The sequence below is a fragment of the Anomaloglossus baeobatrachus genome, chromosome 2 (genome assembly GCF_048569485.1).
Source record: "Anomaloglossus baeobatrachus isolate aAnoBae1 chromosome 2, aAnoBae1.hap1, whole genome shotgun sequence".
In the NCBI taxonomy this organism is placed as follows: domain Eukaryota; kingdom Metazoa; phylum Chordata; class Amphibia; order Anura; family Aromobatidae; genus Anomaloglossus; species Anomaloglossus baeobatrachus.
In genome coordinates this window covers 4,213,463-4,236,321 of record NC_134354.1, presented here as the reverse complement: position 1 = coordinate 4,236,321, position 22,859 = coordinate 4,213,463, and the positions used below count along the sequence as shown (strand labels likewise).

The window sequence follows — 22,859 nt, the reverse complement described above, 5'->3', positions numbered from 1 at the left end:
GACTCGCCTTCCTTAGCCCTTGGTGGTTTGGGGTGACCCCGACTTTGAGTCCCTATGGGGGTCACCCAGGGAAGATGCTGCAGCCTCTCTCCCCTTGTTGTTTGCCGTGTGCTTGTTCCCCGGACCAGGCCACTCCAGCCTCTTGCCTCCTATGACCTATGGGCCCTAACTGCGGTTACGTGGCTGCGGCTTTTGTGGTGATGTGGTGTGGGCTTTGAGAGCCCCACACCGGCAGGTTTAGCAGAAGAAAGCTGGATCTATCTTCGCTTCGGGATCTGCCGCCCGGTTGGGCCTGGTGCTCTCTAGCAGTCTCCTTACTTCCCACTCCGTGCACTCTCTAGCTGAAGCTGGCTTTCAGGCAGCACTCCTAGTTGACCGTTCTCCCCCGTCTGTAGCCACTGCGCGGGCGCTGTTAGACAGCAACAGCCCCACAGGTCTGCTCCTCACTGAGCCCTATGGAGTTCTGCTCTAACCGACTCACTGGTGGGTTTTTCCATCTCTGCCCTTTCTGCTGACATCTCCTCAGTCCGAGCTCCAAGCTCTAACTAACTCCTCCTATCTCTCTTTCCTTCCCCACTTGTGTCTGCCTACGCCACCTAGCAACCAGACTCTCTTAATTTTTTTTTAATTTTTTTTTTTTTTTTTTTTTTTTTTTTTTTTGTCTTTCAGGGTTTTTACTCACATTAGATGGCAGGGTGAGTAACCCGGGCGTAGCTGAGATGAACCAGGTAGGAACCAGGTATCCTTCAGGCTGACTTTATGAGGGTGACTACTGACTCGCCTTCCTTAGCCCTTGGTGGTTTGGGGTGACCCCGACTTTGAGTCCCTATGGGGGTCACCCAGGGAAGATGCTGCAGCCTCTCTCCCCTTGTTGTTTGCCGTGTGCTTGTTCCCCGGACCAGGCCACTCCAGCCTCTTGCCTCCTATGACCTATGGGCCCTAACTGCGGTTACGTGGCTGCGGCTTTTGTGGTGATGTGGTGTGGGCTTTGAGAGCCCCACACCGGCAGGTTTAGCAGAAGAAAGCTGGATCTATCTTCGCTTCGGGATCTGCCGCCCGGTTGGGCCTGGTGCTCTCTAGCAGTCTCCTTACTTCCCACTCCGTGCACTCTCTAGCTGAAGCTGGCTTTCAGGCAGCACTCCTAGTTGACCGTTCTCCCCCGTCTGTAGCCACTGCGCGGGCGCTGTTAGACAGCAACAGCCCCACAGGTCTGCTCCTCACTGAGCCCTATGGAGTTCTGCTCTAACCGACTCACTGGTGGGTTTTTCCATCTCTGCCCTTTCTGCTGACATCTCCTCAGTCCGAGCTCCAAGCTCTAACTAACTCCTCCTATCTCTCTTTCCTTCCCCACTTGTGTCTGCCTACGCCACCTAGCAACCAGACTCTCTTACCACACCCCTTGAGAGGAGATGGAAGCTCTCACCCCCTCCACTATTCCAGTGAAGGCGTAGGCTCTGCCCCCTCCTGGGTTCCCCAGGGGTCCTCTCTTAGGTACATGTGTGAGGCCTGATCACTATGCGCCTGTGTTCCACACCCCAGTCAGCCATCTGGATTACCTGTATTGTACTGTCCCCAGCATGGGTGCAGTACTCAGTGGTGCCTGACCAGGTCAGGGGCGCCACATACCCCCATCCATCCTGCTCATATACCCCCATCCATCCTGCTCATATACCCCATCCTGCTCTATACCCCCATCCTGCTCATATACCCCATCCTGCTCATATACCCCCATCCATCCTGCTCATATACCCCATCCTGCTCTATACCCCCATCCTGCTCATATACACCATCCTGCTCATATTCCCCCATCCATCCTGCTCATATTCCCCCATCCATCCTGCTCATATTCCCCCATCCATGCGGCTCATATTCCCCCATCCATCCTGCTCATATTCCCCCATCCATGCTGCTCATATACCCCCATCCATGCTGCTCATATACCCCCATCCATCCTGCTCATATACTCCCATCCTGCTATATACCCCCATCCTGCTCATATACCCCATCCTGCTCATATACCCCATCCTGCTCATATACCCCCATCCTGCTCATATTCCCCCATCCATCCTGCTCATATACCCCCATCCATCCTGCTCATATTCCCCCATCCATCCTGCTCATATTCCCACATCCATGCTGCTCATATTCCCCCATCCATGCTGCTCATATTCCCCCATCCATGCTGCTCATATTCCCCCATCCATGCTGCTCATATTCCCCCATCCATGCTGCTCATATACCCCCATCCATCCTGCTCATATACTCCGATCTTGCTATATACCCCCATCCTGCTCATATACCCCATCCTACTCATATACCCCCATCCTGCTCATATTCCCCCATCCATCCTGCTCATATACCCCCATCCATCCTGCTCATATACCCCCATCCATCCTGCTCATATACTCCCATCCATCCTGCTTATATACCCCCATCCATCCTGCTCATATACCTCATCCATGCTGCTCATATACTCCCATCCATCCTGCTCATATACTCCCATCCATGCTGCTCATATACTCCCATCCATACTGCTCATATACTCCCATCCATGCTGCTCATATTCCCCCATCCATGCTGCTCATATTCCCCCATCCATGCTGCTCATATACTCCCATCCATGCTGCTTATATACCCCCATCCATCCTGCTCATATACTCCCATCCATGCTGCTCATATTCCCCCATCCATGCTGCTCATATTCCCCCATCCATGCTGCTCATATACTCCCATCCATGCTGCTCATATACCCCCATCCATCCTGCTCATATACCCCATCCTGCTATATACCCCCATCCTGCTCATATACCCCATCCTGCTTATATACCCCCATCCTGCTCATAATACGCCCCATCCATCCTGCTCATATTCCCCCATCCATCCTGCTCATATTCCCCCATCCATCCTGCTCATATACTCCCATCCATGCTGCTCATATACCCTAATCCATCCTGCTCATATTCCCCCATCCATGCTGCTCATATTCCCCCATCCATCCTGCTCATATACTCCCATCCATCCTGCTCATATTCCCCCATCCATCCTGTTCATATACCCCCATCCATCCTGCTCATATTCCCCCATCCATCCTGCTCATATACTCCCATCCATCCTGCTCATTTTCCCCCATCCATCCTGCTCATATACCCCCATCCATCCTGCTCATATACTCCCATCCATCCTGCTCATTTTCCCCCATCCATCCTGCTCATATACCCCCATCCATCCTGCTCATATACCCCCATCCATCCTGCTCATATACCCCCATCCATCCTGCTCATATTTCCCCATCCATGCTGCTCATATACCCCCATCCATCCTGCTCATATACCCCCATCCATCCTGCTCATATTCCCCCATCCATCCTGCTCATATAGCCCCATCCATCCTGCTCATATTCCCCCATCCATCCTGCTCATATACCCCCATCCATCCTGCTCATATTCCCCCATCCATACTGCTCATATACCCCCATCCATCCTGCTCATATACCCCCATCCATCCTGCTCATATACCCCCATCCATCCTGCTCATATTCCTCCATCCATCCTGCTCATATTTCCCCCATCCATCCTGCTCATATTCCCCCCATCCCTCCTGCTCATATTCCCCCATCCATCCTGCTCATATTCCCCCATCCATCCTGCTCATATTCCCCCATCCATCCTGCTCATATACCCCCATCCATCCTGCTCATATACCCCCATCCATCCTGCTCATATACCCCCATCCATCCTGCTCATATACCCCATCCATCCTGCTCATATACTCCCATCCATCCTGCTCATATACCTCCATCCATCCAGCTCATATACCCCATCCATCCTGCTCATATACTCCCATCCATCCTGCTCATATACCTCCATCCATCCTGCTCATATTCCCCATCCATCCTGCTCATATTCCCCCATCCATCCTGCTCATATTCCCCCATCCATGCTGCTCATATACCCCCATGCTGCTCATATACCCCCATCCATCCTGCTCATGTACCCCCATCCATCCTGCTCATATACCCCCATCCTACTCATATAACCCCATCCATCCTGCTCATATACCCCCATCCATCCTGCTCATATACCCCCATCCATCCTGCTCATATACCCCCATCCATCCTGCTCATATACTCCCATCCATCCTGCTCATATACCCCCATCCATCCTGCTCATATACCCCATCCATCCTGCTCATATACTCCCATCCATCCTGCTCATATTCCCCCATCCATCCTGCTCATATTCCCCCATCCATCCTGCTCATATACTCCCATCCATGCTGCTCATATACCCTAATCCATCCTGCTCATATACTCCCATCCATCCTGCTCATATACCCCCATCCCTCCTGCTCATATCCCCCCATCCTGCTCATATACTCCCATCCATCCTGCTCATATTCCCCCATCCATCCTGCTCATATTCCCCCATCCATCCTGCTCATATACCCCCATCCATCCTGCTCATATACCCCATCCATCCTGCTCATATACTCCCATCCATCCTGCTCATATACCTCCATCCATCCTGCTCATATTCCCCATCCATCCTGCTCATATTCCCCCATCCATCCTGCTCATATTCCCCCATCCATGCTGCTCATATACCCCCATGCTGCTCATATACCCCCATCCATCCTGCTCATGTACCCCCATCCATCCTGCTCATATACCCCCATCCTACTCATATAACCCCATCCATCCTGCTCATATACCCCCATCCATCCTGCTCATATACCCCCATCCATCCTGCTCATATCCCCCCATCCTGCTCATATACTCCCATCCATCCTGCTCATATTCCCCCATCCATCCTGCTCATATTCCCCCATCCATCCTGCTCATATACTCCCATCCATGCTGCTCATATACCCTAATCCATCCTGCTCATATACTCCCATCCATCCTGCTCATATTCCCCCATCCATCCTGTTCATATACCCCCATCCATCCTGCTCATATACTCCCATCCATCCTGCTCATATACACCCATCCATCCTGCTCATATACCCCCATCCATCCTGCTCATATACCCCCATCCATCCTGCTCATATACCCCCATCCATCCTGCTCATATAGCCCCATCCATCCTGCTCATTTTCCCCCATCCATCCTGCTCATATACCCCCATCCATCCTGCTCATATACCCCCATCCATCCTGCTCATATACCCCCATCCATCCTGCTCATATACTCCCATCCATCCTGCTCATTTTCCCCCATCCATCCTGCTCATATACCCCCATCCATCCTGCTCATATACCCCCATCCATGCTGCTCATATACCCCCATCCATCCTGCTCATATACCCCCATCCATCCTGCTCATATTCCCCCATCCATCCTGCTCATATTCCCCCATCCATCCTGCTCATATTCCCCCATCCATCCTGCTCATATACCCCCATTCATCCTGCTCATATACTCCCATCCATCCTGCTCATGATATACCTCCATCCATCCTGCTCATATTCCCCCATCCATCCTGCTCATATAGCCCCATCCATCCTGCTCATATTCCCCCATCCATCCTGCTCATATACCCCCATCCATCCTGCTCATATTCCCCCATCCATACTGCTCATATACCCCCATCCATCCTGCTCATATACCCCCATCCATCCTGCTCATATACCCCCATCCATCCTGCTCATATTCCTCCATCCATCCTGCTCATATTCCCCCCATCCCTCCTGCTCATATTCCCCCATCCATCCTGCTCATATTCCCCCATCCATCCTGCTCATATACCCCCATCCATCCTGCTCATATACCCCCATCCATCCTGCTCATATACCCCCATCCATCCTGCTCATATACCCCCATCCATCCTGCTCATATACCCCATCCATCCTGCTCATATACTCCCATCCATCCTGCTCATATACCTCCATCCATCCTGCTCATATTCCCCATCCATCCTGCTCATATTCCCCCATCCATCCTGCTCATATTCCCCCATCCATCCTGCTCATATTCCCTCATCCATCCTGCTCATATTCCCCCATCCATGCTGCTCATATACCCCCATGCTGCTCATATACCCCCATCCATCCTGCTCATGTACCCCCATCCATCCTGCTCATATACCCCCATCCTACTCATATAACCCCATCCATCCGGCTCATATACCCCCATCCATCCTGCTCATATACCCCCATCCATCCTGCTCATATCCCCCCATCCTGCTCATATACTCCCATCCATTCTGCTCATATTCCCCCATCCATCCTGCTCATATTCCCCCATCCATGCTGCTCATATACCTCCATCCATCCTGCTCATATACCCCCATCCATCCTGCTCATATTCCCCATCCATCCTGCTCATATTCCCCATCCATCCTGCTCATATTCCCCATCCATCCTGCTCATATACCCCCATCCATCCTGCTCATATTCCCCATCCATCCTGCTCATATTCCCCATCCATCCTGCTCATATTCCCCCATCCTGCTCATATTCCCCCATCCATCCTGCTCATATTCCCCATCCATCCTGCTCATATTCCCCCATCCATGCTGCTCATATACCCCATCCATCCTGCTCATATACCCCCATCCATCCTGCTCATATACCCCCATCCATCCTGCTCATATACCCCATCCTGCTCTATACCCCCATCCTGCTCATATACCCCATCCTGCTCATATACCCCCATCCATCCTGCTCATATACCCCATCCTGCTCTATACCCACATCCTGCTCATATACCCCCATCCATCCTGCTCATATTCCCCCATCCATCCTGCTCATATTCCCCCATCCATGCTGCTCATATTCCCCCATCCATGCTGCTCATATTCCCCCATCCATGCTGCTCATATTCCCCCATCCATGCTGCTCATATTCCCCCATCCATGCTGCTCATATACCCCCATCCATCCTGCTCATATACTCCGATCTTGCTATATACCCCCATCCTGCTCATATACCCCATCCTACTCATATACCCCCATCCTGCTCATATTCCCCCATCCATCCTGCTCATATACCCCCATCCATCCTGCTCATATACCCCCATCCATCCTGCTCATATACTCCCATCCATCCTGCTTATATACCCCCATCCATCCTGCTCATATACCTCATCCATGCTGCTCATATACTCCCATCCATCCTGCTCATATACTCCCATCCATGCTGCTCATATACTCCCATCCATACTGCTCATATACTCCCATCCATGCTGCTCATATTCCCCCATCCATGCTGCTCATATTCCCCCATCCATGCTGCTCATATACTCCCATCCATGCTGCTCATAAATCCCCATCCATCCTGCTCATATACTCCCATCCATGCTGCTCATATTCCCCCATCCATGCTGCTCATATTCCCCCATCCATGCTGCTCATATACTCCCATCCATGCTGCTCATATACCCCCATCCATCCTGCTCATATACCCCATCCTGCTATATACCCCCATCCTGCTCATATACACCATCCTGCTTATATACCCCCATCCTGCTCATAATACACCCCATCCATCCTGCTCATATTCCCCCATCCATCCTGCTCATATTCCCCCATCCATCCTGCTCATATACTCCCATCCATGCTGCTCATATACCCTAATCCATCCTGCTCATATACTCCCATCCATCCTGCTCATATTCCCCCATCCATCCTGTTCATATACCCCCATCCATCCTGCTCATATACTCCCATCCATCCTGCTCATTTTCCCCCATCCATCCTGCTCATATACCCCCATCCATCCTGCTCATATACCCCCATCCATCCTGCTCATATACCCCCATCCATCCTGCTCATATTTCCCCATCCATGCTGCTCATATACCCCCATCCATCCTGCTCATATACCCCCATCCTGCTCATATTCCCCATCCATCCTGCTCATATATCCCCATCCTGCTCATATATCCCCATCCAACCTGCTCATATTCCCCCATCCATCCTGCTCATATACTCCCATCCATCCTGCTCATATTCCCCCATCCATCCTGCTCATATACTCCCATCCATCCTGCTCATGATATACCTCCATCCATCCTGCTCATATTCCCCCTTCCATCCTGCTCATAAACTCCCATCCAGCTCATATAGCCCCATCCATCCTGCTCATGTACCCCCATCCATCCTGCTCATATTCCCCCATCCATCCTGCTCATATACTCCCATCCATCCTGCTCATGATATACCTCCATCCATCCTGCTCATATTCCCCCTTCCATCCTGCTCATATAGCCCCATCCATCCTGCTCATATTCCCCCATCCATCCTGCTCATATACCCCCATCCATCCTGCTCATATTCCCCCATCCATACTGCTCATATACCCCCATCCATCCTGCTCATATACCCCCATCCATCCTGCTCATATTCCTCCATCCATCCTGCTCATATTCCCCCCATCCATCCTGCTCATATTCCCCCCATCCCTCCTGCTCATATTCCCCATCCATCCTGCTCATATTCCCCCATTTATCCTGCTCATATACCCCCATCCATCCTGCTCATATACCCCCATCCATCCTGCTCATATACCCCCATCCATCCTGCTCATATACCCCCATCCATCCTGCTCATATACCCCATCCATCCTGCTAATATACTCCCATCCATCCTGCTCATATACCTCCATCCATCCTGCTCATATTCCCCATCCATCCTGCTCATATTCCCCCATCCATCCTGCTCATATTCCCCCATCCATGCTGCTCATATACCCCCATGCTGCTCATATACCCCCATCCATCCTGCTCATGTACCCCCATCCATCCTGCTCATATACCCCCATCCTACTCATATAACCCCATCCATCCTGCTCATATACCCCCATCCATCCTGCTCATATACCCCCATCCATCCTGCTCATATCCCCCCATCCTGCTCATATACTCCCATCCATCCTGCTCATATAACCCCATCCATCCTGCTCATATACCCCCATCCATCCTGCTCATATACTCCCATCCATGCTGCTCATATACCCTAATCCATCCTGCTCATATACTCCCATCCATCCTGCTCATATTCCCCCATCCATCCTTTTCATATACCCCCATCCATCCTGCTCATATACTCCCATCCATCCTGCTCATTTTCCCCCATCCATCCTGCTCATATACCCCCATCCATCCTGCTCATATACCCCCATCCATCCTGCTCATATACCCCCATCCATCCTGCTCATATTTCCCCATCCATGCTGCTCATATACCCCCATCCATCCTGCTCATATACCCCCATCCATCCTGCTCATATTCCCCCATCCATCCTGCTCATATACTCCCATCCATCCTGCTCATATTCCCCCATCCATACTGCTCATATTTCCCCATCCATCCTGCTCATATTCCCCCATCCATCCTGCTCATATAGCCCCATCCATCCTGCTCATATTCCCCCATCCATCCTGCTCATATACCCCCATCCATCCTGCTCATATTCCCCCATCCATACTGCTCATATACCCCCATCCATCCTGCTCATATTCCCCCATCCATCCTGCTCATATTCCTCCATCCATCCTGCTCATATTCCCCCATCTATCCTGCTCATATTCCCCCCATCCATCCTGCTCATATTCCCCCCATCCATCCTGCTCATATTCCCCCCATCCATCCTGCTCATATTCCCCCCATCCATCCTGCTCATATTCCCCCCATCCATCCTGCTCATATTCCCCCCATCCATCCTGCTCATATTCCCCCCATCCCTCCTGCTCATATTCCCCCATCCATCCTGCTCATATTCCCCCATCCATCCTGCTCATATACCCCCATCCATCCTGCTCATATACCCCCATCCATCCTGCTCATATACCCCCATCCATCCTGCTCATATACCCCCATCCATCCTGCTCATATACCCCATCCATCCTGCTCATATACTCCCATCCATCCTGCTCATATACCTCCATCCATCCTGCTCATATTCCCCATCCATCCTGCTCATATTCCCCCATCCATCCTGCTCATATTCCCCCATCCATCCTGCTCATATTCCCTCATCCATCCTGCTCATATTCCCCCATCCATGCTGCTCATATACCCCCATGCTGCTCATATACCCCCATCCATCCTGCTCATGTACCCCCATCCATCCTGCTCATATACCCCCATCCTACTCATATAACCTCATCCATCCTGCTCCTATACCCCCATCCATCCTGCTCATATACCCCCATCCATCCTGCTCATATCCCCCCATCCTGCTCATATACTCCCATCCATTCTGCTCATATTCCCCCATCCATCCTGCTCATATTCCCCCATCCATGCTGCTCATATACCTCCATCCATCCTGCTCATATACCCCCATCCATCCTGCTCATATTCCCCATCCATCCTGCTCATATTCCCCATCCATCCTGCTCATATTCCCCCATCCATCCTGCTCATATTCCCCATCCATCCTGCTCATATTCCCCCATCCATGCTGCTCATATACCCCATCCATCCTGCTCATATACCCCCATCCATCCTGCTCATATACCCCCATCCATCCTGCTCATATACCCCATCCTGCTCTATACCCCCATCCTGCTCATATACCCCATCCTGCTCATATACCCCCATCCATCCTGCTCATATACCCCATCCTGCTCTATACCCACATCCTGCTCATATACCCCATCCTGCTCATATTCCCCCATCCATCCTGCTTATATTCCCCCATCCATCCTGCTCATATTCCCCCATCCATGCGGCTCATATTCCCCCATCCATCCTGCTCATATTCCCCCATCCATGCTGCTCATATACCCCCATCCATGCTGCTCATATACCCCCATCCATCCTGCTTATATACTCCCATCCTGCTATATACCCCCATCCTGCTCATATACCCCATCCTGCTCATATACCCCATCCTGCTCATATACCCGCATCCTGCTCATATTCCCCCATCCATCCTGCTCATATACCCCCATCCATCCTGCTCATATTCCCCCATCCTGCTCATATTCCCCCATCCATCCTGCTCATATTCCCCCATCCATGCTTCTCATATTCCCCCATCCATGCTGCTCATAATCCCCCATCCATCCTGCTCATATTCCCCCATCCATGCTGCTCATATTCCCCCATCCATGCTGCTCATATTCCCCCATCCATGCTGCTCATATACCCCCATCCATCCTGCTCATATACTCCCATCTTGCTATATACCCCCATCCTGCTCATATACCCCATCCTACTCATATACCCCCATCCTGCTCATATTCCCCCATCCATCCTGCTCATATTCCCCCATCCATCCTGCTCATATACCCATATCCATCCTGCTCATATACTCCCATCCATCCTGCTCATATACCCCCATCCATCCTGCTCATATACCCCATCCATCCTGTTTATATACCCCCATCCATCCTGCTCATATTCCCCCATCCATCCTGCTCATATTCCCCCATCCATCCTGCTCATATACTCCCATCCATCCTGCTCATATACCCCCATCCATCCTGCTCATATTCCCCCATCCATCCTGCTCATATACCCATATCCATCCTGCTCATATACTCCCATCCATCCTGCTCATATTCCCCCATCCATCCTGCTCATATTCCCCCATCCATCCTGCTCATATTCCCCCATCCATCCTGCTCATATACTCCCATCCATCCTGCTCATATTCCCCCATCCATGCTGCTCATATTCCCCCATCCATGCTGCTCATATTCCCCCATCCATGCTGCTCATATTCCCCCATCCATGCTGCTCATATACTCCCATCCATGCTGCTCATATACCCCCATCCATCCTGCTCATATACCCCATCCTGCTATATACCCCCATCCTGCTCATATACCCCATCCTGCTTATATACCCCCATCCTGCTCATAATACGCCCCATCCATCCTGCTCATATACCCCCACCCATGCTGCTCATATACTCTCATGCTGCTCATATACCCCCATCCATCCTGCTCATATACTCTCATGCTGCTCATATACCCCCATCCATCCTGCTCATATACCCCCATCCTGCTATATACCCCGCATCCTGCTCATATACCCCATCCTGCTCATATACCCCTATTCTGCTCATAATATACCCCCATCCATCCTGCTTATATTATACCCCCATCCTGCTCATATACCCCCATCCAGGTATATGGCCTGTATCCTGTGGCACAGAAAAAAAAAATAAACGTTTATACTCACCCTTCCTCACTCCCTGCAGCACCAATCATCTTCCTCTCTGTCTCAGCAGCAGCGCCGCTGAGTGGAGCCGTCACCGTGTGTGGAGCCATCACCGTGTGTGGAGCCATCACCGTGTGTGGAGCCGTCACCGTGTGTGGAGCCGTCACCGTGTGTGGAGCCGTCACCGTGTGTGGAGCCATCACCGTGTGTGGAGCAGTCACCGTGTGTGGAGCCGTCACCGTGTGTGGAGCTGTCACTGTGTGTGGAGCCATCACCGGGTGTGGAGCCGTCCCCCTGCAGCACGCGATGTCTTCCTCTCTGAGCCAGTCAGCTGATCTATAGCGACGCTGTGCTCACCGCTTTCTACACAGATCAGCTGACCGGCACAGACAGGAAGACATCGCGTGCTGCAGGGGGACGGCTCCACACGCGGTGACGGGTGAGCACACTGATTCACTGCACCCCGCGCTGATAATGATGCACGGGGAGCAGTGAATACAGCCGCACATGATCACTCCAGGCTGTAGTTGCCAGGGGTGATCATGCGGGCCGGCTGTTAATTATGCGCACACCCCCCGCTCATCCCCCCGCCCACCTGTCAGCGCCGGCTTCACCGCTGAGAGATGATGGGCGGGAGGATGGGCATGCATATCTAATGAGCGGGCCCACGTAGTCACAGCAGGCGCTGCTACAGCCTGCTCGTGCCCCCGATGACTCGCTCCACCGCAGCACCCTCATTCCCCACAGCCACATTCAGACCATAAGACGCATCCCCCACTTTCCCCCAACATTTGGGGGAAAAAAGTGTGTCTTATGGTCCGAAAAATACGATACTTATTTTATTGTGAGAAATAAGAATTTTTTGAAAATAACTTTCCTATATGTTACCATTTCGGCCTATACAAAATGGCCTTAATCATGGTGATAGGAATCTGTCAGAAAAACAACTTAATATTCAGTGTTTTTTTTCAAAATGAGAGTTGTTGGAAATATGTATCCCAATTTCTTGAAACATGCATGTGTGTAGATATTCAGGTGTGTCCACCAGATTAAATATCACTGGAGTGTGAGCTATTGTGCGCCCACAATCATCAAATGATGACAATAGTAAACTCTAGAGATATGTGTCTCTTTCCCAAAGGGATGAATAATATCCTTCTACTGTAATCATGTATGGGTTTATACACAGTCATATGAAAAGTTTGTGCACCCCTATTAATGTTACCCTTTTTTCTTTATAACAATTTGGGTTTTGCTATTTCAGTGTCATATATCTAATAACTGATGGACTGAGTAATATTTCTGGATTGAAATGAGGTTTATTGTACTAACAGAAAATGTGCAATCCGCATTTAAACAAAATTTGACCGGTGCAAAAGTATGGGCACCTCAACATAAAAGTGACATTAATATTTTGTAGATCCTCCTTTTGCAGAAATCACAGCCTCTAGTCGCTTCCTGTAGCTTTTAATGAGTTCCTGGATCCTGGATGAAGGTAGATTTCACCATTCCTGTTTACAAAACAATTCCAGTTCAGGTAAGTTTGATGGTCGCCGAGCATGGACAGCCGCTTCACATCATCCCACAGATTTTCAATGATATTCAGGTCTGGGGACTGGGATGGCCAGTCCAGAACATTGTAATTGTTCCTCTGCATGAATGCCTGAGTAGATTTGGAGCGGTGTTTTGGATCATTGTCTTGCTGAAATATCCATTCCCTGCGTAACTTCAACTTCCTCACTGATTCCTGCACATTATTGTCAAGAATCTGCTGATCCTGAGTTGAATCCATGCGACCCTCAACTTTAACAAGATTCCTGGTGCCGGCATTGGCCACACAGCCCCAAAGCATGATGGAACCTCCACCAAATTTTACTGTGGGTAGCAAGTGCTTTTCTTGGAATGCCGTGTTTTTTTGCCTTCATGCATAACGTCTTTTTGTATGACCAAACAAGTCAATCTTTGTTTCATCAGTCCACAGGACCTTCTTCCAAAATGTAACTGGCTTGTCCAAATGTGCTTTTACATACCTCAGGCGACTCTGTTTGTGGCGTGCTTGCAGAAACAGCTTCTTTCGCATCACTCTCCCATACAGCTTCTCCTTGTGCAACGTGCGCTGTATTGTTGACCGATGCACATTGACACCATCTGCAGCAAGATGATGCTGCAGGTCTTTGGAGGTGGTCTGTGGATTGTCCTTGACTGTTCTCACCATTCTTCTTCTCTGCCTTTCTGATATTTTTCTTGGCCTGCCACTTCTGGGCTTAACAAGAACTGTACCTGTGTTCTTCCATTTCCTTACTATGTTCCTCACAGTGGAAACTGACAGGTTAAATCTCTGAGACAACTTTTTGTACCTTCCCCTGAACACCTATGTTGAATAATCTTTGTTTTCAGATCATTTGAGAGTTGTTTTGAGGAGCCCATGATGCCACTCTTCATAGGAGATTCAAATAGGAGAACAACTTGCAAGTGGCCACCTTAAATACCTTTTCTCATGATTGGATACACCTGCCTATGAAGGTCAAAGCTCAATGAGGTTACAAAACCAATTTAGTGCTTCAGTAAGTCAGTAAAAAGTAGCTAGGAGTGTTCAAATCAAGAAATTGATAAGGGTGCCCATACTTTTGCACTGGTCAAATTTAGTTTAAATGCGGATTGCACATTTTCTGTTAGTACAATAAACCTCATTTCAATCCAGAAATATTACTCAGTCCATCAGTTATTAGATATATGAAACTGAAATAGCAAAAACCCACATTGTTATAAAGAAAAAAGGTTACCATTAATAGGGGTGCACAAACTTTTTCATATGACTGTGTATTAAATGACAGTACTATGACAGAGCGCATATGAAAATATGGGATCTGATATGGTAATGCATTAATATAATATAGTAGGAAATAGTCTAGTCCACTGGCATAAATGAATAATGCGGTAAAATGGGAAATGTTATAGGGCCTATATAATGATAGACATGTGAGCAATAGAGCCTGAAAAAAGTGCTGCTGTATCACTTGTTTGGATGAAGTCCGACTGTTCAGTTGAATTATACCAGGTCCAGCTATCAGGGGATTATAGTGCCGGGAATAGTGGCTGCAGTGACTCGTCTGGTGTCTGGTGATTAAGGCCATTTTGTATAGGCCGAAACGTTGATAACATATAGGAAAGTTATTTTCAAAAAATTATTTTTTCTCACAATAAAATAAGTACACAAATCTTTTTGTCTATGAATTTCCATTAACTTTGAGTGCCGAAGTTATCTTACTATATTCCGTAGTCCCAGGGGCTGCCCTGGAGTGGTACCTGGTGTCTCTTGGCAGCCTAGCCTGTCCTCAACATCAGAGGCTGTAGTGAAGATCCGGTAGACACTTAGCGCGCCCCTCCAGGGTAAGCCCGGTTCATCACACAGTGGGTCCACACCCACCCGCGTTACAATTAGGTGTTATCACTATGTCAGATGCGTTTTGGGTTGCAGTGGTCACTGGCCACATTTCAGAGAACCACAGATCAGGTCCTAGCCCCTCAGAGAAGGTACGCAGCAGTCTACTTAGATGATCTTGTTATCTTTAGATGTGATTGGGAACTAATTTAAGTAAAGTCCAGGCAATACCTGTAAGCCTAAGAAAGGCCGGTTTTACTAATAACCGAAGGAAATATGCCATGGGGATGGGGAAGCCAAGTATTTGGGCTACATAGTAGGCAGGGGACAGTGTAAACCCCAAATAAACAAGGTGGAGGCAACATAGAGACATGGCCGAAACCCCTCACAAACAAGTCAGAGCGATCCTGGGCATCGTTGGGTGTCTCAGGAGGTTTGTACCTAATGTCGCCATAGTAGCAGCCCCTTCAAACAATATTCTGAAGGGTACAACATTAGTGATGGCTAAGTGGTCTCCAGAAGCTGAGGGAGCTTGTCAAAAATTAAAATGAGCCCTCTGTAGACAGACGGTGATGTGACGCCAGACTTCAAGGAGTTCATCGTAGAAACAAGATGTGGCAGATGCCGGGCGGGAGCTGTCGTATTGCAGCAAGTTAAAGCGGTTTTCTAGTAAACGCGGTTCATTTTATAGTTTATTTTAGTCAATGGATCTTGGAATAATAATAATTTCCACAATTGGATGTTATGTAAAATGTTACTGTGTAATGGAGGTGTCTGACGGTACAGGACACGTTCTGATCATACCACATCTGCAGGGGCCGGGGAGGAAGCAAAAGAGTATACAGACCTTACAGCACGAGATCACAGCTGATTCTTCTCGTGAGGTAAAACATTTCCCTGCCTGTTTTTAATAAATGTTTTATCTCAAATAAAGAATAGTTTGTGATCCCGGCTGTCCTGTCTGTATACTCTCTTGTGTCCCCCAGACCCAGGAGCTGTGGTATGATCAGACCATGTCCCAGTACGGTCAGACACAGCCATTACACAGTACACAGTAGGGACACATATATAAGATTATCTCAGCACAGGAACATTTGTTTAACCACATCCAAATGCGAAAATGATTATTACTCCAAGATTTTTTGACTAAAATACATTTTCCTCTGGTAAAACCCCTTTAAGGCTGGACTCAGACGAGCGTATGGCATGTGATGCGAGAGCATCGGATGCGATATGCTAATGTCCCCCGGCTCAGGCTCTGCTGCGAGCATGAACCGAGTGTCATGCGACTGTAACCCGATCTTGTGATCGGGTCACAGCTGTGAAGTAGAGTGCGGGCGCTGCGGAGGAGAGGGAGGGGTTAATCTTCCCATCTCCTCCATTGTCAGCCTGTGCGTATATCACACTGCACTGGGATAACATCCGAGTGCAGTCCGATGTATCTCTCGCATCCATTTACTTGAATGGGTGCGAGAGATACGGCGGTAGCAGCAAAACGCAGCATGCTGCCACTTTTCTCACATCCAGAATCTGACCAACAGCTCAACCTCATTGCCTAACATTGGTCAGAGTGCAATGCGAGATTTCTCGCATTGCACTCGTCCGATTTTCACGCTCGTGTGAGCGTACCCTAATGGGGAAGAACAGCACATAATGTATTTCAGAAGAAAATTGTCCGCAAGTGAAAAAGCCACTCTATTGTGGGAAGCTAATTATCACATGGGCGCTGTATGCGCTGAGGTGTTACCTAGTGGGTGGAACATGTTTGTTGGTATCAGACCATATCCTACTAAAGTGGATGTGGAATCAGAAGGGGAATAATGGCTGAGTGACCTATTGGTATCTTCCATGTAATACACAGACCTGGAAAGTGACATGGAAATTAGAATGTCCTGTCAAGGGTTCATTGTGTGATGTCAGAAGGTGTCCAGTCCCTCAAGGATGGGAGATATGTGTCACTGAGGTGGCTGGCCTCAGTGATGCAAGTCCCAGAGGTGAAGGCTCCAGCAATATTAAGTTGCTGGGAGGTTTTATATTGGGACTGAATTCTGGGTCTGAATTTTAGGAGCGACCAGAAGAGCTTGGGTGGGAATTGTCGCTCCCATACCTCCAGTCTGGGTTTTGCAGCGCCTATATCAGACTGCTACAGTTAGGTCCAGAAATCTTTGGCCAGTGACACAATGTTGGCGAGTTGGGCTCTGCATGCCACCACATTGGATGTGAAATGAAACCTCTACAACAGAATTCAAGTGCAGATTGTAACGTTTAATTTGAAGGTTTGAACAAAAATGTCTGATAGAAATTGTAGGAATTGTCACATTTCTTTACAAACACTCCACATTTTAGGAGGTCAAAAGTAATTGGACAAATAAACCAAACCCAAACAAAATATTTTTATTTTCAATATTTTGTTGCGAATCCTTTGGAGGCAATCACTGCCTTAAGTCTGAAACCCATGGACATCACCAAACGCTGGGTCTCCTCCTTCTTAATGCTTTGCCAGGCCTTTACAGCCGCAGCCTTCAGGTCTTGCTTGTTTGTGGGTCTTTCCGTCTTAAGTCTGGATTTGAGCAAGTGAAATGCATGCTCAATTGGGTTAAGATCTGGTGATTGACTTGGCCATTGCAGAATGTTCCACTTTTTTGCACTCATGAACTCCTGGGTAGCTTTGGCTGTATGCTTGGGGTCATTGTCCATCTGTACTATGAAGCGCCGTCCGATCAACTTTGCGGCATTTGGCTGAATCTGGGCTGAAAGTATATCCCGGTACACTTCAGAATTCATCCGGCTACTCTTGTCTGCTGTTATGTCATCAATAAACACAAGTGACCCAGTGCCATTGAAAGCCATGCATGCCCATGCCATCACGTTGCCTCCACCATGTTTTACAGAGGATGTGGTGTGCCTTGGATCATGTGCCGTTCCCTTTCTTGTCCAAACTTTTTTCTTCCCATCATTCTGGTACAGGTTGATCTTGGTCTCATCTGTCCATAGAACACTTTTCCAGAACTGAGCTGGCTTCATGAGGTGTTTTTCAGCAAATGTAACTCTGGCCTGTCTATTTTTGGAATTGATGAATGGTTTGCATCTAGATGTGAACCCTTTGTATTTATTTTCATGGCGTCTTCTCTTTACTGTTGACTTAGAGACAGATACACCTACTTCACTGAGAGTGTTCTGGACTTCAATTGATGTTGTGAACGGGTTCTTTTTCACCAAAGAAAGTATGCGGCGATCATCCACCACTGTTGTCATCCGTGGACGCCCAGGCCGTTTTGAGTTCCCAAGCTCACCAGTCAATTCCTTTTTTCTCAGAATGTACCCGACTGTTGATTTTGCTACTCCAAGCATGTCTGCTATCTCTCTGATGGATTTTTTCTTTTTTTTCAGCCTCAGGATGTTCTGCTTCACCTCAATTGAGAGTTCCTTAGACCGCATGTTGTCTGGTCACAGCAACAGCTTCCAAATGCAAAACCACACACCTGTAATCAACCCCAGACCTTTTAACTACTTCATTGATTACAGGTTAACGAGGGAGACGCCTTCAGAGTTAATTGCAGCCCTTAGAGTCCCTTGTCCAATTACTTTTGGTCCCTTGAAAAAGAGGAGGCTATGCATTACAGAGCTATGATTCCTAAACCCTTTCTCTGATTTGGATGTGAAAACTCTCATATTGCAGCTGGGAGTGTGCACTTTCAGCCCATATTATATATATATAATTGTATTTCTGAACATGTTTTTGTAAACAGCTAAAATAACAAAACTTGTGTCACTGTCCAAATAATTCTGGACCTAACTGTATGTCGGCTCAGGTGGGTTTGGTGTTGGAGAGACGGTCAGTCTGGCTGTGGACAACAAAGAGAGGGGCAGGGCCGGTGTCGCTGCCATAGTGAGGGACCATGCGCTTCATTTACCTACACAGGAGGCACCGGGCTTTACTTTGTTACTTTGGTCTGAATACTGGGAAGGTTTATGGAGTTTAGTAAATCTCACGCTGCTTGACAAGAACTCTGTTTGTGTATAAGAGAAAGCGAGTGATCCTTCCAGAATGTTCCGCCTTCAGATGGATAACATATAAGGAAGCATCTCTGCCTTCTATAAGGGGACATGGATAAATGACAGGATGCCGGGAGCTGTGCCAAGCACGTGAGGTATGTGAGACGCAGACATCCGTGATCACCTGACGGGAATGTGGACTGACACCGGGCTGACCATGGGGTTGGATCCTTGCTGCGGAACTAAATGCCTAATATCTGTCTAAAATATCATCTCAGTCAGGAAATATGTGTGCTACCAGAAACAAAACGGTCTACCCAGGAGCAGAGATGTGGTGAAGCATGACACCATGAGAGGTTTCCTGATGCCATATTCCACTGAGTCTTAGACCACTTAGCCCATGTGACACCACGAGGAAGGGCTGAGAATGTCTGCACCCCCCACCATTCATGGGATCAGACAGGATCAGATCAGATCCCACAGATGGTAGAACGGATGGCAGAAAAATGGAAATACCCTTTAGGATACATCGTCATTAATGAACGGTCACCCTGCATTCTTCATTTCTTCACATGACTAATTCCAGTATTGTGTCTTCCTATGCCATCATTAACCAGCAGCAGGAGCAGCACTCACCTGGACATTTCACCTCAGATTTCCCGGTCTTGCTGTCACTGACCCCGTTTCTGACAGAACACGTAATATCCCAGGGTCCGGGGGAGGTCGTGGAGACATTAACCTCACTGGCTTCCTCCACAGTCCTGGATGAGAAAGAGTTCTCCAGCAATGAACGGCCATTTACAAAAATGAAAAACCGAGGCTCATCCCCAGAGTCAATCCCGCAGATGATGTCAGCACCACCGTCCAGAAGACACGAGACATTCAGGAGAGGCTCCGATACCGGAACTGGGGAAAAGAAAACATAAAACATAAAAATGGATGAACAAACGGGACAGAACATGAGCAATCAAAGAGCCTCACACCTCCTCCGCCATCGTGTGAGAGCATACCGTGAGCACGAGCCGACCAGAGAGGATGATGGGAACAGGGATGGAAATACCGCATCTATAAGGCCACTGGAAATAAGGAAAGGAGCAGGGATGGACACACCGCATGTATCAGGGAACGGTGGATGATGATAAGAGCAGAGGTAGACCCACAATGTGTACAGAGAGTCCAAGGAAAATGACAGGTGTATATAGGGGTAAGATGTGTGTACCCAATGCCGTACCACACCCCACTCATTACACCCTACACTACACGTACACCCCACTCATTACACCCTACACTACACGTACACCCCGCTCATTACACCCTACACTACACGTACACCCCGCTCATTACACTCTACACTACACGTACACCCCGCTCATTACACCCTACACTACACGTACACCCCGCTCATTACACCCTACACTACACGTACACCCCGCTCATTACACCCTACACTACACGTCCACCCTGCTCATTACACCCTACACTACACGTACACCCCGCTCATTACACCCTACATTACACGTACACCCCGCTCATTACACCCTACACTACACGTACACCCCGCTCATTACACTCTACACTACACGTACACCCCGCTCATTACACTCTACACTACATGTACACCCCGCTCATTACACTCTACACTACACATACACCCCGCTCATTACACTCTACACTACATGTACACCCCGCTCATTACACCCTACACTACACGTACACCCCGCTCATTACACCCTACACTACACGTACACCCCGCTCATTACACCCTACACTACACGTACACCCCGCTCATTACACCCTACACTACACATACACCCCGCTCATTACAACCTACACTACACATACACCCCGCTCATTACACCCTACACTACACATACACCCGCTCATTACACCCTACACTACACGTACACCCCACTCATTACACCCTACACTACACGTACACCCCGCTCATTACACCCTACACTACACATACACTCCGCTCATTACACCCTACACTACACGTACACCCAGCTCATTACACCCTACACTACACCTACACCCCGCTCCTTACACCCTACACTACACGTACACCCCGCTCCTTACACCCTACACTACACGTACACCCCACTCATTACACCCTACACTACAAGTACACCCAGCTCATTACACCCTACACTACACGTACACCCCGCTCATTACACTCTACACTACACATACACCCCGCTCATTACACCCTACACTACACGTACACCCCGCTCATTACACCCTACACTACACGTACACCCCGCTCATTACATTGTACACTACACATACACACCGCTCATTACACCCTACACTACACATACACACCGCTCATTACACCCTACACTACACGTAGACCCCGCTCATTACACCCTACACTACACGTACAACCCGCTCATTACACCCTACACTACACGTACACCCCGCTCATTACACCCTACACTACACGTACACCCCGCTCATTACACCGTACACTACACGTACACACCGCTCATTACACTCTACACTACACATACACTCCGCTCATTACACCCTACACTACACATACACCCCACTCATTACACCGTACACTACACGTACACACCGCTCATTACACCCTACACTACATGTACACCCCGCTCATTACACCCTACACTACACGTACACCCCGCTCATTACACTGTACACTACACGTACACACCGCTCATTACACCCTACACTACACATACACCCCGCTCATTACACCCTACACTACACGTACACCCCGCTCATTACACCCTACACTACATGTACACCCCGCTCATTACACCCTACACTACACGTACACCCCGCTCATTACACTGTACACTACATGTACACACCGCTCATTACACCCTACACTACACGTACACCCCGCTCATTACACTCTACACTACATGTACACCCCGCTCATTACACTCTATACTACACATACACCCCACTCATTACATCCTACACTACACGTACACCCCACTCATTACATCCTACACTACACATGCACTCCGCTCATTACACCCTACACTACACGTACACCCCGCTCATTACACCCTACACTACACGTACACCCCGCTCATTACACTCTACACTACACGTACACCCCGCTCATTACACCCTACACTACACATACACGCCACTCATTAAACCGTACACTACACGTACACACCGCTCATTACACCCTACACTACAAGTACACCCCGCTCATTACACCCTACACTACACCCCACTCATTAAACCGTACACTACACGTACACACCGCTCATTACACCCTACACTACAAGTACACCCCGCTCATTACACCCTACACTACACGTACACCCCGCTCATTACACCCTACACTACACACACACCCCGCTCATTACACCCTACACTACACATAC

The 22,859-nt window shown here is 48.9% G+C and overlaps 1 protein-coding gene across 1 annotated transcript in view; it reads right to left on the bottom strand.

Annotated features, from left to right (window-relative positions):
• Positions 1 to 22,859, bottom strand: part of LOC142292432 (Fc receptor-like protein 5) — a 210,514-nt gene that overhangs the window by 155,232 nt on the left and 32,423 nt on the right. The window contains exon 3 of the mRNA XM_075337775.1: positions 20,125 to 20,394. Coding sequence (XP_075193890.1) covers positions 20,125 to 20,394 — 270 coding nt within the window. The remainder of the gene's footprint in view (positions 1 to 20,124; positions 20,395 to 22,859) is intronic.